The following is an 18,152-nucleotide window of genomic DNA, read 5'->3' as shown; positions in this document are numbered from 1 at the left end:
CAGCTGTACATCTCCACCCCAGGCCACCCCAACGATGCCCTTGAAGTGATGTCCCAGTGCCTGGAGGCCGTGCGGGCCTGGTTGGGGAGAAACAGGTTCCGACTCAACCCTTCCAAGACCGAGTGGCTGTGGCTTCCGGCGTCCCGATATAGCCAGCTGGTGCCATCGCTGGCTATTGGGGGTGAATCATTGGCCCCCACAGAGAGGGCTCGTAACTTAGGCGTCCTCCTGGATGCACGGCTGTCTTTAGAAGAGCATATGACGGCCGTGGCCAGGGGGGCTTTCTATCAGGTTCGCCTGATACGCCAGTTGCGTCCCTTTCTGGATCGGGACTCCCTATGCACGGTCACTCAAGCACTCGTCACTTCCTGCCTGGACTACTGCAATGCTCTCTACATGGGGCTCCCCTTGGGGTGCACCTGGAGGCTGAAGTTGGTCCAGAATGCGGCCGCACGGGGGATTATGGGAGCGACAGGGCACTCCCATGTGACACCTCTCCTGCGCGAGCTGCACTGGCTTCCTGTAGTCTTCCGGGTGCACTTCAAGGTGTTGGTGATCACCTTTAAAGCGCTCCATGGTTTAGGGCCGGGGTATTTGCGAGATTGCCTTCTGCCGCCAATAGCCTCCCACCGGCCGGTTTGCTCGCACAGAGAGGGCCTCAGGGTGCCGTCGGCCAGACAGCGCCGGCTGGCGACCCCCAGGGGGAGAGCCTTCTCTGTGGCGGCACCAGCCCTCTGGAGCGACCTACCCACTGAGATACGCACAATATCAGACCTCCGGACTTTTCGTCGGGCCCTAAAAACACACTTATTCCATCTAGCTGGGCTGGCTTGATCCCGTCCTCTAGTTTTAATTGATTCGGTTTTAATTTGGGTTGTTTTAAATTATTTGAGCCAAAATTATTTAATTGTTTTAAAATTGTTTTTTAAATTTTGTATATAATGTTTTATTTTGGCTGTGCACCGCCCTGAGTCCTGCAGGAGAAGGGCGTTATAGAAATAAAAATAAATAAATAAATAAATAAATAAATAAATAAATAAAAATAAAGAACTCAAAGAACAGACGAACCAACCTGTTCATGGCTTGGATAGACTATAAGAAAGCGTTTGATTCAGTTCCCCATAGCTGGATCAAGAAAAGCCTGGAAATACTGGCTGCTCAAGAACAAGCACTACAAACTAATGCCATGAAAGCAAAGACACAAAAATCCACTGACAATCCAAACTGCTGACCTTGCAACAACAAAGTCGAAACTATTTCACATTTAATATGTACAGCAAAATTGCACAAACTGATTACAAAGGTAGACACGACCGAGTTGCTAAATTAATCCACTGGTCATTATGTAAAAAATACGACTTACCTGTATCCAAAAAGTCATGGGAACATAAAGTGGAAAAAGTTATAGAAAATGAGAAGGTGAAGATCTTGTGGGACTTTTGAATATAGATGGATCGTCATTTGGAACACAACATGCCAGATATCACATTGTCGAAAACCGAAATGTACAATTTATTGACATCACGGTACCAGGAGACGCCAGAGTCGAAGAAAAAGAACTGGAAAAAATCATGAAATATCGCGACCTGGCCATCAAAACTACATGGCTATGGATGAAACATGTCATAGTGATACCCATTGTCATCGGGGCACTTGGCACCATGTCCAAGAATTTCACAAAACACTTCAAAAAATTGCAGCTTCCTGCAATAACACCAGTGGAACTGCAAAAAACTGCGCTACTCAGAACATCATATATTTTAAGAAGGTACTTGGTTGATACTTAGGATGCTGGCAGCAATCCGTATCAACCATTAGCACCAGTCAATGGCATTTGTGACACACTTTTAAATGTCCTGTTGACTGAGTTTCATTTTTAATGAATAAAAGATAATAATAATAATAATAATAATAATAATAATAATAATAATAATAATAGCAGCAGCCTTTATTGTCATTGTACATCATGTATACAACGAAACTGGTTTAGCCTCTACTGGTGCAATCCATAACAGAAAATACAAGACAATATGAACAGTATAGAGAATAATCCTTCTACAAGTAATTGGGAAGAAAAAAAAAAACTAGTCATACGTTTCCATATGTTCCTGGAGTGATTGAGATTGTGTTTAGGAGTCTGACAGCCCATCGGTAGAAGCTGTTTTTAAACCTGTTTGTCTGGCTGGCTATATTTCAATGTCTTCTGCCCGATGATAAAAGTAAAAAGAGACCCTGGCCAGGGTGTGAATCAAATAGACAGAAGTCTTGATCAAGAATAGATATGATAAGGATGTCACTGGAGTTAAAAGCAAATGTGCAAGAAATAGGAATAGAATCAAGCATTTGGGCAGACCCTAACCCAGTATAAGTTAAGTGGAAAGGACAAAAGAGAAAATGAGATGGATGCGGAATCAATCAATATTAAAGGATAAGGAATTTATACAAACTATGGAAAAAGAACTGGACTTCTTTTTTAGAGAGAATAGGAAAGAAGACACTTTACTGCAAAATGTATGGGATACTGCTAAGGCACTAGCCATAGCATATGGGAAAGAAAAATAAGAAGAAACAAAACCAAAAGATATTAGAAGAACACAAAAGGCTAGAATTAGAACTACAGAACGAACCACAAAAAAAGAATTTAAAAAATCAAATGGAACTAATAAAACATAAACTGTATTTATTAGATAAAGAAGAATTGGCACAAAAAATTAAAAGTACTAAACAGAATTTCTTTGAAAATGTGAGCAAACCAGGAAGATGATTGGCATATAAACTGAAAAAGGAGAAAGAAAATACATTGATCGGTAGATGAGAAAGGAACCCTCTATTACTAAAATGATGATAAAAAAAAAATTCAAATTATGAAAAGCTGTATGACCATGAGAAAATTCCAGATGACAGAATAAAACAATATTTGGAAAAAGCTGAATTACCTAAAGTACCTGAAACAGTGAAAGCCATGTTAAATGAATGAACAATGATGGAATTAACAGAAGCGATCAAGAGACAAAAGAATAACGAAACACGAGGACCAGATGGGCTACTGGCAGAACTTTATAAATATCTACAAGTTACTTTAGGTCCATAAATGTTGGAAGTCTATAATGAAGTACTGTTAGAAGCAAAGGTACCAGATTCGTGAATGGAAGCAAATATTACCCTTATACCAAAAGGAGATTCAGATTTAATACAGATAAAAAATTCTAGGCCAATATCTTTACTGAATGCTGATTATAAAGTATATGCTTCAATAATAGCAGAGACTAAAAGGTTTTTGAACAAATTTATACATTCAGACCAGAATGGATTTCTGCCTAAGAGACAGATTAAAAACAAGATGAGAATGATTTTAAATACACTGGAGTATTATGGACGCCATCTGGAAGACAAATGGCCTTGATTTTCTTAGTTGCGCAGAAGCATTTGATAATGTAAATTGGCAATTTATGCTATTACAACTAAAATCTGTGGACTTTGGTGAGAGATTTATTAAAATAATTAAGGCAATATATCACAAACAAAAAGCAAAGGTGATGGTAAATGGGGATATGACAGAGAACTTTAATATAAAAAAGGCACAAGACAAGGATGTCCACTATCCCCTCTACTATTTATATTGACATTGGAAGTGTTAAATAGAAATATTAGACAAGAAATAGAAATAAAAGGTATGGAAATAAAAAAAGAAAAATACAAGCTACAGGCATTTGCAAATTATTTGGTTTTCATCCTGGAAGACCCACAAGAAACTGGATCCAAATTAATTAAAAAAAAAAATAGAAGAATATGGTGAAGTTGCAGGACTGAAAATAAATAAGGAAAAAATTAAAATTCTAGTTAAAAATCTTACAGATACACAGAAAAAAGAATTAATGAAGAGGACATATATCCAGATAGTTAAGAAAGTTAAATACTTAGGAATTCAACTTATGGCAAGATGTGCAACCATTAAAGAAGATCATTACTATAAGTGGTCCAAAAAATTAAAATAGATCTGGAGAAATGGAAAAACCTGTAACTGTTGCTGATAGAAGAATAAAGGTAAAGGTTCTAGTCATTCTAGAAAGGTAAAAGTTCTATGTGCTACATTCCCGACTCTAGGGGGCGGTGCTCATCTCCGTTTCAAAGCTGAAGAGCCAGCGCTGTCCAAAGACGTCTCCGTGGTCGTGTGCCTAGCATGACTAAATGCCAAAGGCGCACAGAACGCTGTTACCTTCTCACCAAAGGTCCCTATTTTTCTACTTGCATTTTTTACGTGCTTTCGAACTGCTAGGTTGGCAGAAGCTGGGAGAAGTAACGGGAGCTCACCCTGATTATTATATTGATTTCAAACAATTCCAATAAAGCTGGAAAAAAAACTTTGAAGAATTAAGTAAAATAGTATTAAGATATATTTGGCAAGGGAAAAAAGCAAGAATAAGAAAATGCTGCAAGATTCTAAAAATAGAAGGGGTTTTGGGCTGTCAGATTGGGAATTATCCTCAGTACTGTAAGAATGGATTAGTTTGAGGCATAAAAGATTATTAATTTTGGGAGAATATGATCTCCAATTGGGTTGGCATGCTTTCTTATGGTATGGGAAAAATGAAATACATAGTTACTTCCAAAGACATTATATTAGAAATGCATTATTATCAGTATGGGTAAAAATTAAAGAACAACACTATTTGAAAATACCAGTTTGGCCCTTCACAATGGAGGCACTGATACATCCAAATGTTATTAATATGGAAAAAAATACAAGATACCAAAATATTTTGAATGAAAAGGAGGAATTCAAAACTAAGCAAGAATTGAGTAGTCAAGGGATTGACAAAGCATGGGGGCCACAAGTGCGGATACAATCTCAATATGAGAAAGATGCTAAAATGTATAGTTTTTATAAAGAATTAACAGAATTTGATCGGATATTGATGGGGCGGATGAAAAATTAATAAAGAAAATATATAGCTATTTATCAAGTATCAAAATGGAAGGTGAGCATGAAAAGGAGACAATGATAGTATGGCTAAAAATTTTGGTTATACAATAGAGTTAGATAATGGCAGAAATTGGGGATAGGAATGATAAATTAATGATATCAACTGCATATTAAAAAAATCTTTATAAAATGTTTTATAGATGGCATTTTTCACACACAAGGTTGGCAAAGATGTTTAAGGGCATGTCTGCTAAATGTTGGAAATGTCATCTGATACCTGGTTCGTATTATCATAAGTGGTATGACATGCCCAAAAGCAAAAAAAAAAAATTGGACAAAAATACACACATGGTTGGAAAAAACGATACAGCAACATATAGATTTAAAACCAGAAATATTTTTGTTGGGCATTTTACTGGATAAGTATAACAAGGGGAATACATATTTGCTTTTATATGTATTAACTGCAGCTAAAATTTTATTTGCATAATAATGGAAAAGTGAAGAGATCCCTACAGATGAAAATGTGATTTAAAAAATATTAGGATGTGTAGAAATGGATAGACTAACACTTACAATTAAGGAAAAGGAAGAAATTGAATACTTTCTGACATGGGACTTATTTTATCCATGGCTAGCTAATAAAAACAGAAGTTAGAAACATGTAGATAAAAGAAAAGGACTAATGATACAAGGGAGATTTGTTAAAATGGATAAGCAAATAATGTTGTTCTTCTTGTTGTTGTTATAAAACTAATACCAATGTAATGAATATTACATTTACCAATGTAAACCCTTTATTATTTCCTAAAAATATTTGTACCCAGACAACACACAATTTAACTAAAAAATTTTATGTAATAATTTTTTTTATTTTATATATATATATATATATATATATATATATATATATATATATATATATATATATATAAAAATGTGTGCAAAACTGTCTTGAACGTGCAGGCAATTTAAGAATCATTTAATTATTAAATTTTTCAGATCCTTAGCATCAATGTACAGGACAGAAACAATATTATAAAAACTATAGGTAACAGGAAAGATCTGACACAGAAGCTGCCACTGCAGTAATGAGAAGCTTTGCTCCAATTCTTCTACAGTCCAGGAAAAGGATTCCCTGTTTAGTTTCTAGGAAGGTATTGACTACTGACTTAATCAAGGTATAAGGCCACACTTCAGTGGTAGATTTATTCACTAGGATTAGCTGGGCCAAGAACAGTCCAAGTAGGCTAATTTTAGTCAATGTTTCAATCAGTAGGACCTCATATGGCATTTTACAGACACAAGGCAAAATTCCAGCACATCAAGGAACATGCACTGTAGCTCATACAATATAGACTAAGCTGCTTCCAATATATTGTGTTTATAAACAAGTGCTGTGTATCCTCAGCAGAATGGCACAACTGACATATTTTAGATGATTTGGGTCATTTGCATAAATACACAAATTATGTTGATTATATTAATAATGTAAATTTGGATTTGACAGAAATTTCACCACTCTGCTAAACTGAGTTTCACTGCATGTGTTTTGTTTTGTTGTCTTTTTATTGAATTAATCTCCTTGCTGACCTGAGGACACATATCTTCAGGAAAATGATCAAGCAAAGTACTCAGACATCATCATGGCAATTACCACTTTAGCATTATTCTGTGAAGCTTTTGCGTAACTGAATTTTTGATCAAGGACCAATTCAGCTAAAACCTCAATCAAGGACCAATTCAGCTAAAAGATTACATTGCATTAACATACCCTTCAGCCCTTACCCCAAGAGTACATTCTATGTTTTCACTAAAATGAAGGAGACCAACATGTACTAAAATATGAGGTGATGTAATATTTGGCCATTGAAGGAACTTAAAATCTACTTAATGGAAAAGGTTGTTGCCAAGATGTTTTAGCAATATAAACCTCTCCAGAATATTAAAAAACAAAGCACGTCTATCTCCATAATTCAAGATGTTGGTCATCACCTTTAAAGCCCTTCATATCATGGAACCAGGTTATCTAAGGAAAATCTAAGGAACTTGCTCCAGCAATAAAATAATTTTGGCTAACAGGATCCAAAAGGGCCTCCTCTGCCATGTCCCTGGCTCCCTGTAACATCTTGCAACTGGAGGCCTATCTCCACCCGCCTGGCCTTCCAGAAGAGTTTTAAAACCTGGGTCTGTGGTTGTTGGCTTGGGATGCCAAATGGGGAGCACTATGCTGGAAGTGGTTAGTTGAGTCAGAGGCAAAAGCCTGCCTCTGCAACATCTGTACTTTTGGTTTTTAACCTTTGTTTAAAGATCTTTAATTTTAATGCTTTTATATTTATGCTTTTATGTTGTTGTAAGTTACCCAGAATCACTTTGGATAATGATATCAACAGCATATACATTTAATAAATAAATACACAAATAACAACACTCTAGATACAAGATTTACAAGTGTAGCTTTTCTGTTCTTGCTTCTCCAAACTTGGTGCCTTCTAAATGTACACTTTAGACTGTGTGTACTCCAACCTGAAACAGCATACAGAGCAATCCCCCTCCCCCACCTGGGTACATCCGACCATATCTCACTCCTGTTATGCCCAAAGTATGTCCCTCTCAACGAAAGAGCTCAGCCAGCCATGAAAATGGTAAAAACTTGGCCAGAGGGCACTCTCACTCATCTGCAGCACTGTTTTGAAACCACTGAGTGGAGTTTATTTGAACATCAAGATCTGCATGAATATACTGATGCAATACTCTCTTACATCAAAGTGTGCACTGACAGCATAACAGCAGACAGGTGCATCAGAGTCTATGGGAATTATAAACCCTGGATGACTGCCAAGGTACGGATGCTTCTGAGACCCTGGAATTCTGTCTTTAAGGCAGGGGACAGTGAGAGATAGAGAGAGGCCAGGGCAAACCTCAGAAGAGGCATTAAGATGGCAGAACAATAATATAAACACAAGGTGGAGAACCATCTAGCAGACAACAACCCGAAGCAAGTGTGGCAGAGACTACAGCACCTAATTAATTATAACGGCAATACGAGGAACACGGTCAATGCTGACGCCTCGTTGGTAGAGGAGTTCAACATCTTCTTTGCCTGTTATGAGGTGAAAAGGCCAGATCCCGTAGCCGCTGCCCGCTGATCTTCGGATTCCCAGCCACTCACCCTCTACAAACACCAAGTGAGAGCTGTATTGAAGGCTGTGAATCCTTGCAAAGCTGCAGGCCCAGATGGGGTGCTGGGGATAGTGGTAAAGAATTGTGCTAATCAATTAGCAGGGGTCCTAACAAGGATCTTTACTATCTCCCTGCAAACGGCCTATGTTCCATCATGCTTGAAAGCAGCCACTATTTTCCCAGTCCCAAAGAAAACAGCAATTAACTGCTTAAATGACTACAGACCTATAGCATTAACGTCTGTAGTGATGAAATGTTTCAAGACATTGGTTCTTCAACACCTTAGGATATGCCTCCCACCGGACTTCGACAAATATCAATTTGCCTAGAGGGGGAATAGGCAAATGATGCCATAGCTACTGCTTTACATTCTGTAGCGAGCCATCTGGAGAAACCTGGGAACTATGTCAGGATGTTTTTCATAGACTATAGCTCGGCCTTCAACACCATTCTGCCGAGCATCCTTATTGAAAAGCTGACTGACTTGGATTTTCCCTCTTCCACCTGTGACTGGATCAAAGACTTTCTGAGGGACCAGTCACAAAGAGTGAGGGTTGGGTCTGTCATATCCACCCCCCTGAAGTTTAGCACTGGCTCCCCACAGGGCTGTGTGCTCAGTCCCTACCTGTACTCACTGTACACACGATTGTGTACTGTCAGACCCATCTACTATGATCATTAAATTCACAGATGACACCACTATATTGGGTCTTATTCAGGTGGAGACAAAACAGCGAATAGGGGGGAGGTTCAAAAACTGTCCACATGGTGCTTAAAAAACAACCTGCACCTGAACATCAGCAAGACCAAGGAGATGGTGTTGGACTTCCGGAGGAAAAGAGAGGAACCTGCCCCACTTTACATTGGGGAGGGCTGTGTAGAGAGTTTCCTCCTTTAAATTCTTGGGAGTCCATCTCAGCGAAGACTTCACCTGGAAAAACAACATGATCCTGGTAGTCAGGAAGGCCCACTAGAGACTCCATTTCCTTAGGGTCTTGCGGAAAAACAGGGTGAAACAACAACTGATGACTTCCTTTTACCGGTCCACAATAGAAAGCGTCCTCACTTATTGCATCACAGTATGGCATGCTGGTCTGACAACCGCAGATAGAAAAACATTATAGAGGGTTGTGAGTACAGCACAAAACATCATGGGCTGTCCCCTGATACCACTAAATGAGATCGCTAGGCTCATTGCCTTAGAAGAGTGAGGAAAATTCTCAGGGGCGACTTTCACCCTGGTCATCACTTCTTTACCCTCCTACCATCAGGAAGGAGATATAGAAGTACAGCCAGCTGCACAAACAGGCTGAAGAACAGTTTTTATCCGTGGGCTGTCAGACTTCTGAATGAGAAATAACATCATAACTATGTAGTATGATGGACTGCAGGGCCGGCGCAATGTGTAACATGTTCACACTGGTGCAATAGGACTGGGTATTTTGTTAATATGATTTATTGGGTTAGGGATTTTCTGTCTTCACTGTGAGTTGTATTGTGTTGCGGGGGGTGCACTGAGGTAGCTCAACCAATCTCATTGTACATATGTTGTGCACTGACAATAAAGATTTGCTAAATTCTAAGAGAAGTGACTGGGAAATCTGGAAATTGTAACTCCAGTACATGATAGCTACAGGTGAAAAACAATCTTTTCATTATTTACTACTATAGACAATACCTGTTGAAAAGTGAGATCAGAATCTTCCATTATATACTGTTTTCTAATAGAGTAGAACATGGCACATTCTTTACTAAGACTATCAAAACATTGCTTTTCTTCATCCCAGTTTACCTGGTAAAAAAATGAATAAAATGTATAGTTCTAGATTTAGTAAAATAGTCGGTTACAAAGACAAGTTATTCATGAATAAATAATATTTTAGTTTTAACCTTTTAGTGGGGGTGATGGTCGTTATATGACAGCTAGAAACTGAAACACTCCATTCTGATTTTTTAAAATCTAATTTTTATTAGTTGTTTAAGTTACATTTGTATATATCTATGTAATGTTAAATTTCATAATGTATCTTTCATACACAGGCTAAATTGAGAATATATAAAAGATTTGGGGGGGGGATTAAAAATCACCTATTTGCAGTTTCTACTTCCCATGAACGAAGATATTCTGAGAATGAAGCAAGCCAGCCAGTATGGCATATTGGTTAAAGAGTTGGACTAGGACTCAGGAGACCCAGATTCAAGTCTATTCTCAAGCTACCACACAGGGTTCTTGTGGAGAAAAAAATTGAAGAATGGACTATGTCCATTGCCTTAAGGAAAGGCAAAATATAAGTTAAACAAACTGTCAACTCATAAAGCTTTCCAGGCCTGCTTTCTGGTTGCCATAAGCAGGAGTGGGGAGAACTGACAGAGTTGCTCGGCTGCCTTGACTGAAAGCAAATTCCACACATGCCTTTCTCAGATTGTATCTCAGGTTATGGAGCAAGCAGGAGGGGTGGGATTTCTACAGCAAGCAGGAGGGATGGGGTTTCTACAGCTCGGGAAGGTAATCCAGTGGAGAATGTGATTTATGACAAGCACAGGAAGGAGGGGGAAAAAACAGGGTCATAGGGGAATGTAAATTTATATGAAGGCAGAGATGACTCCATATGGGTAATTGCCAAGATGTTGCACCTAATAAATGAGTGGATTTCTTTTGAACTTTGGCTCGAGGCTCATGAATTAATTAGGGCATCTTTTGGAAACTACAAACAATCCTATCCTTTATAGAGATAAATTGCAGAAGATTGTAGTGATTGTAGTTATGCTTTTAAAATGGAATGTATATTAATGAAACTATGCTTGATAGAGATTTGGCAACCCATTGTAATTTAAGAAGTTGGATAAATGGTTGGAAAAAAGCTATTAAGGTCTTCCATAACTTAAGTCTTTCACAGAACTGGTAATATTAAAATAAATTATAATCAGTTAGGCCTCAGTTCAGAGACATCTTTTTAGAGCACCTTTTTGCTATTTTTTCTCATGCTGAATATTAAGAAATAAAAATGACCTGTTTAATCATGACTGCATATGGCTTGAAAAATAGTAATTTGTGCTGAATGTCAACGTACCTCTGTGGCCAAACGAAGGATAAACATAGGTAGCCCTTCCAGTGGAGGAACATAATTATCTATCAGAAGCGGCAATCCGATAAGATTTCCTTCCTGTAAACAGAAAACCATATTTTCACTATCCCATTCCATAAAGTCATTTGTTTCAAATGACTGCAAATAATATTAATAACATGTATGAAGATACTAAATATAAAAGAACAAGTGTTGCATATATACAAACCCACTGTAGGCTATTTCTATTAGATCAATTAAAATGCCAGATTATGAACATATTTCTATTACATTTCAGCAGGTTAATTTATAACTTGCATGCCATCAATTTCTTTATTTACCACTAAATTTCAGCACCACTACTACCAATACTGAATATTGGCAGCAAGTTACTTTATATTTTTTTATTTCATACATATAGTCTTTGCATAGTTTGCCTACTATCATCATTTATCATTACATTTGAGCACTTTTGCTACTGAATATTGGCAGCAGGGCACTGGGTGATTGATTTTATTTATATGTATATATTTCATAAATATGGTCCTTGTTTTGCGACTGCCTTGTATAGCAACTGCTTACAGTTATGATGATCATGAAAAAGTATCTTTGTAACCAATCCTTGCATTTATAACCTTTTCACATCGATAAAGCAAAGCAAGGCTAAAGTAAGATCATAAGCACAGTTGTGTAATCACTTTGCTTAACAACAAAATTGCCAATTCCAATAGTCATTAGGCAAGACTACATGTACTGGAATTACTAAAGCAAATAAATTGGGTATATTCCTAATAATCATGAATTCGTTGTTTAGAAGCCAAATGCTATTATATACATCAATTTCAAGGGAGAAATAGTCTTTTAGCATTTCACTCTTCTTTGATAGGAAGTCAACAATATATTCAGCAAGGCCTTCCTTTGGACCATCTTCTTCTGTCCAACCACTTTCAGCATTCTCCAAGGCCAACATAGCCAGATCAAAGAGAGGAGCTGCTTCCTAGATGCACAGAAGAAACATAAAACATTATTCTTTATGAAAACAATATACTATCTAGAAGCATCCAAAAGACAGACAGTCTGAGAACATTTCTTTATATGAATTATATAAAGATGGGGTATGAAAATTATTAACTGCATGTCACCCCCCCAGAGATTAAATACTGTGGAAGGCTGCAGTAATACACTTCCATGATTTAATTGGAATATAATTTATCAATCCTGAACAGGGCCGAGGTGGCGCAGTGGTTAGAGTGCAGTACTGCAGCTACTTCATCTGACTGCTAGTTCAGCAGATCAAATCTCTCAGCCTTCCATCCTTCCGAGGTGGGTAAAATGAGGACCCAGATTGTTGGGGGCAATATGCTAATGCTAATGCAATATGCTAATATGCTATATGCTAACTTTGTAAACAGCTTAGAGAGGGCTGTAAAGCACTATGAAGCGGTATAGAAGTCTAAATAAAAATTTTTTTTAAAAAAAACCACTCCAGAGACCACACAGCTAAATATAAATAATAATCAATACACATAACAAGTATGTAAAAAATAAATTATAAAAATAAATTTGACAATTAAACCACACATTGGCTCTTAAAAGATATGTATATTCGTACAAAATGTTCTACCGATGGCACCTCCCATCGGTGCGCCTGGCAAAAATGTTCCCAAATACATCTCCAATGTGCTGGAAATGTACATCATAAAAGGGGACATACTATCATCTCTGGTGGTCATGCCAAAAGACGAAACAATATTGGCAAGAAATTAAGAAAATGATTGAAGAAATTATAAAACAGAAGTTGGAAATGAGACCGGAAATCTTTTTATTGGGAATAATTACAGCACAATATACCAAAGAAATAAAATACTTAATTATTCATATATTAACAGCAGCACGCATACTGATTACTATTTAGTGGCAAAGATGGTATAGCTGGCTGGAGGAAAAGATGGGAACATAAAAATAACTTTGAGTACCTAATAGGAAATGTAAAGAAGTAAACAAAGAGCGGATTATAATGTTCTATATATAAATAGGTAGATATGTAAATATAGATATGCATAGAAAAAGAAAAGAAAAATAGAAAAATAACCCACCGATGTGATAGCTTTAAGAGTCAGTCGTAAGACTGAATCGGTTTGTTTGTTTTGTATGTTGCTTTAATGTATTTATGTTTGTTTGTATTTTTAATCAATAAAAATATTAAAATTTTAAAATAAAATAAAAAAAGATATGTATATTCGGGTCATGTGGATTTCTGGGAGTAACATCTTCTACAAGGATGGAACAGCAACAAACATCTTCTTTTCAACTCTACTTTTAATTTATCAAGCATCTACCAAGGACCCACTAATAGATTAAGAATTTGATTGAACTTGCTACCTATGAATGGAATCTGGTAGACAAAGATTCTGTATGGATGAATGAACTTAAATAGAGGACTCATTTATGCGAAACACAATAGATTAAAAATGATTGTTATATAAATGTATGAGAAATGTATATGCATTTGAATAATAACTGCATTGAATAAATCTATATATAGAATTGTAGCTATTGTTAAAGTGACATACAGTATTATACCTTTCCCTTGTTGTACAGATAGTCCTCACCACCAAAATTGAGCCCAAAATTTCCATTTTGCATTGCTTAGCAATGGAAGTTAATGGAAGTCCATTGCTAAGTTAAGTGAGTTTTACTCCATTTTCTGATATTTTTTTCCACAGTTGTTAAGTGAATTACTGCAGTAGTTAAGTGAATCATGGGGTTGTTAAGCAAATATTTTGAGCATGGGGATGCTGAAATGGTCATAAGCATGAAAACCGTCTTAAGTCTGTGTTGTTGTAATTTTGAATGGTCCCTAAATGAATGTGTCAATTTTGAATCAAACCTGGCAGAAGCCATTTTTCTATTCCTCAATTATCACACAAAGTGGAGAGAGGGAAGGAGATTGTGCCAGGACCAAAGCTTCCCAAACCAAAGATGTATTCCATGACCCCAAGGGATATGAAAGAGTTAAGAGAATACACTGACAAAAACCTAGCCAGAGGTTTCATCCAGCTAGCAAAATCCCACCTGGCAGTCCCTGGGTTGTTCAAGGAAAAGAAAGATGGGACAATGAGATTATGCATGGATTTTAGAAGTATAAATAGCATGTGCATGGAGAACATGTATCCCCTTCCTTATGAAGGACATGCTGGCTCACCCACTCACTTCCAGTTGACGTCATGGCGAGATCAGACATGGAAAGCGGGTCTCCACATCTCTGTGCTGAGTTCTCCCCATTGGTGGGATCTGAAAGGAGCCAAAGCCGCCTTGGAGGGGCAGTGAAGCAAACAGGGATGCCCTGCGAGGTCTCAGAGAGTCGCAGCTCTCCTGCTTAACCCAGGATTAACTTTCCCTCTCAGCCACGATGAGAAGAGAAATCTTAAAATGGCTACCACGAAGCTGGGACAACTAATGACCATCTAAGCTTTGAGCTGGAGCGGATTTTGGTAAACGGTGTGGAACTGGATGAGAGGATTTTTTTTTTACCCAAAAGTTAACTCCAAAAGAGAAATTTAGGATTTACTCAGAACTATCTGTTAGAATAGAATTCTTTATTGGCCAAGTGTGATTGGACACACAAGGAATTTGTCCTTGGTGCATATGCTCTCAGGGTACATAAAAAGCAGATACATTTGTCAAGGATCATAAAGTATTAAAGCGGCAATCAAATACTTTGAGAAAATGATCAGGCTGGAAGGAAAGGATTAAAGAGAGAAAAAAAATTGTTCAAAACATAGGAAATTGAACTCTCAAATTGGGAAGACATGACATTGGGAAGGCAGTTTAAAATACTGGAATTATGGATTTAAAAAAATTAACACTGCTTCTATAATTGAATTACAATTTAAAATAATTAAAACCAGATTTGTAGTAATAATATTGAAAATTAACCTGAGAGTGCTACCTGCTGGTGAAAGGAAAATATACAAGCCTGGGAATACCCATTTAAAGGACTCTGAAAATATTTCTGGACTATATACATTTACCCTATGACCACTGGAGATTTAAATGTGAGAACAAGGAAGACACTTAATTAAAGTGATCTCTGAATGTTAAATTATAGGACTGAATCTATAAAGATGACTTAAAGAGGCTTGCATAACTCCCTGGATTATGTAAATAGAACTGACTGACAACTTATGGAACATAAAGAACTGTGATTAGTGTATACTTTGAAGAGTAACCTCAGGTTTGAACAAATAGTTCTTGGGCTATTGGCAAAAGTGAAATTTATTAAAACAAGATAAGATGCAACATAAGGAGGTAATGAGTGGAACTTGGAATGAGAACGAGATGGACTGGATGTTTCAAAGCATAAAGGATATGATACAGAAAGAACATAAGGCAATTATGGAATTAATGGATGGCATAGATAAAAAATTGGAAAATATTATATAAAGGACAATGAGTAATGACCAAGATGCCCAGGAAAGGACATCTTTTGTATTAGGTCTTCAGACCTGCCAAAGGAGCTACCAGAGCTACCAGAAGGAACAGAGGGAAAAACAGAATTGAGGAATCAACAAAAAGAAGATAACAAGGAGTCATCAATAAATTTAATAATGTTTGATTAATCAAACCAGGGGAAAAATATTTTAAGAGATCTGAAAAGAGAATGGAAGGAGCAGGAAGATACTTGGGGAAGGGAGACAGGGGTCCAGGCTGATAATTTTAAAGCTAGACAGTGGAAGGGAGAAATACTTAGATTGACTAGGTAGGATGTAGACACAGATACAAATGAGAAAGATTTAAGAGAAAAATATGGGAGGCAAGTCAAAAAAAGAATAAGAATTAAAGTATTGATGCGGACAAGAGATGATGAATAGAAGGCGGATAGGAAAAAAATAAAGATTTTTAAATTTTTCTTTCCTTTTTTTATAAGGGTGGCAGGAGGAGAAATTAGAACAGAGATAGGAATGTGCAATAAGAGATTGAGGGATTACTTGTATATATATCTTTACATGATGAAAAAAAAGTAATAATAAAATGGGAAAATTAGAGACTGAAAGATGGTATTACTAAGTAAGCTTAAATAATATTGTGATTGGTAAACATTGAGCAATTAAATAACAAAAAGAACATATTTTAATGTTGCATTAAAATAATGTCGGGTATCTTGCATACATTTTATTTTAATTCTGGCCCTTTTCCCATTCCAAATAAATTTTGTTGTTATTTTAGTGAGGTCCTTAAAGAAATTCTTTCCTGGCCAGATTGGGGCTACTTGGAAAAGGTAGAGTAATCTAGGGAGTATGTTCATTTTTATGGATGCAATTTTCCCTAGGAATGACAGTTGTAATTTATTCCACGTTTCCAGGTCTTTTCTAATTTGTTTCATTAATTTATTGTAATTGTCTTCTCTGATTGTTATTGCTTTGGCAGTAAGCCAGATTCCTAAATACTTTATTCTCTTTACAATTTGTATTCCTAATTTGTCTTCTAGTTGTATCTCTTGTACCTTTGTCAAGTTCTTTGTTAATACTTTAGTTTTTTGTTTGTTAATTTTAAGCCCTGCAACTCTTCCATATTCCTCTATCCTCGCTAAAAGTTTGGCTCCTGTTGTTTCCGGTTGCTCCATTATAAACACCACGTCATCAGCAAAGGCTTGCAATTTGTACTCCTCTTTCCGTATTCTCAAACCTTTTATTTCGGGGTCTTTCCTGACTTCATTTAATAATATTTCCAAAGAGATTATGAACAATAGTGGGGATAAGGGGCAGCCTTGTCTCACTCCTTTTTGTATATCTAGGTTTTCAGTCATATCTCCGTTGATCATAATTTTGGCCGTTTGGTGGGAATATATTTTTCTAATCATTTGTAAAAATTTAGCGCCAAAGTCCATAATTTCTAATTGCGATATGAGGAAGTTCCAGTTTAAATTATCAAAGGCCTTTTGTGCGTCTAGGAAAAGTAGGGCTGCTTGTTTATCGTTTCTTTTCTCGTAATGTTCCAGGATGTTAATAATTGTTCTTATGTTGTTTTTGATCTGTCTTCTTGGGACAAAACCGTTCTGATCCGTATGTATGTATTTATGAATAATTGCTTTCAGTCTTTGCGTTATGACCAACATGAAGAGTTTATAATCTACATTAAGCAGTGAAATCGGCCTATAATTTTTAATTTGTGTGGGGTCTGTGTCTTCTTTAGGGATAAGTGTAATGATGGTTTCAGTCCAGGATTTGGGAATTTCTGCCTCTAATAGTGCATCGTTGAGAACCAGGAGTAACAGTTCATCCATTGCATTTTGACAGTTCTTATAAAACTCCGTTGGTATCCCATCCGGGCCTGGGATTTTGTTGTTTTTTTGCTTTTTCCTTGCTTCCACCAGCTCAGACATCGTAATTGGTCTATTTAATGCTTCTCTATGGGACTTCTCTAATTTTACGATGTTTGTTTTACATAAGTATTCCTTAATGTCTTCCTCCCGAATCTCTTCTCCCTTGTAGAGACTTTGAAAGAAATCTTTAACTATACGTTTTTTGTCTAGATTGGTATGATATATTTGTCCTGTTTCGTCTTGCAATTGAAATATTGTTCTCCTTTCTTTTTCTTTTTTCAATTTATACGCTAACCAGCGCCCCGTTTTGTTCGCATGCTCAAAGTGTTTCTGCTTTGCTCATTTAATTTTCTGTACGATTTCTGTCTGGGTAGTCAGATTGATTCTATGTTTAGTAAGGTTTAATTTTGCTTTTATTGTTTTGTTTTGGGGGTCCTTCTGCAATTCTAATTCATATGTTCTGAGTTCTTCTAACAACTTATTCCTTGACTGATGTTTCTCTTTGTTTTTTTTTGCCATATACGCGATTGTAAGACCTCTTATATATGCTTTAATTGTGTCCCAAAGATTTTGAAGTGATGTCTGTTCTTTAGTGTTTATTTGTAGGAACATTTTAACCTCTTTCTCGATCATCTGTATATATTCCTTATCCTTT

At 36.7% G+C, this 18,152-nt stretch overlaps 1 protein-coding gene and 1 long non-coding RNA gene across 15 annotated transcripts in view; both read right to left on the bottom strand.

The window, feature by feature from the left end:
- MLH1 (mutL homolog 1) overlaps positions 1-18,152 on the bottom strand; it is a 110,746-nt gene that overhangs the window by 19,149 nt on the left and 73,445 nt on the right. For all 14 annotated transcript variants that reach the window (XM_060686074.2, XM_060686070.2, XM_087892462.1 and 11 more), the window contains 3 exons: positions 12,008-12,169; positions 11,179-11,271; positions 9,786-9,899 (listed from right to left, as the gene is read on the bottom strand). In XM_060686074.2, the coding sequence (XP_060542057.1) occupies positions 9,786-9,899; positions 11,179-11,271; positions 12,008-12,169 (369 nt within the window). The remainder of the gene's footprint in view (positions 1-9,785; positions 9,900-11,178; positions 11,272-12,007; positions 12,170-18,152) is intronic.
- Positions 5,940-9,758, bottom strand: LOC148114225 (uncharacterized). The gene is made up of 2 exons (XR_015733935.1): positions 8,503-9,758; positions 5,940-7,485 (listed from the first exon to the last, which is right to left on the bottom strand). It is a non-coding gene; the product is annotated as an uncharacterized LOC148114225 (long non-coding RNA).

This window comes from Pantherophis guttatus, chromosome 4 (assembly GCF_059756535.1).
Source record: "Pantherophis guttatus breed Tessera chromosome 4, ASM5975653v1, whole genome shotgun sequence".
Lineage (NCBI taxonomy): Eukaryota > Metazoa > Chordata > Lepidosauria > Squamata > Colubridae > Pantherophis > Pantherophis guttatus.
The sequence above is the reverse complement of the archived record's forward strand: the minus strand, read 5'-3'. Positions and strand labels throughout refer to the sequence as shown.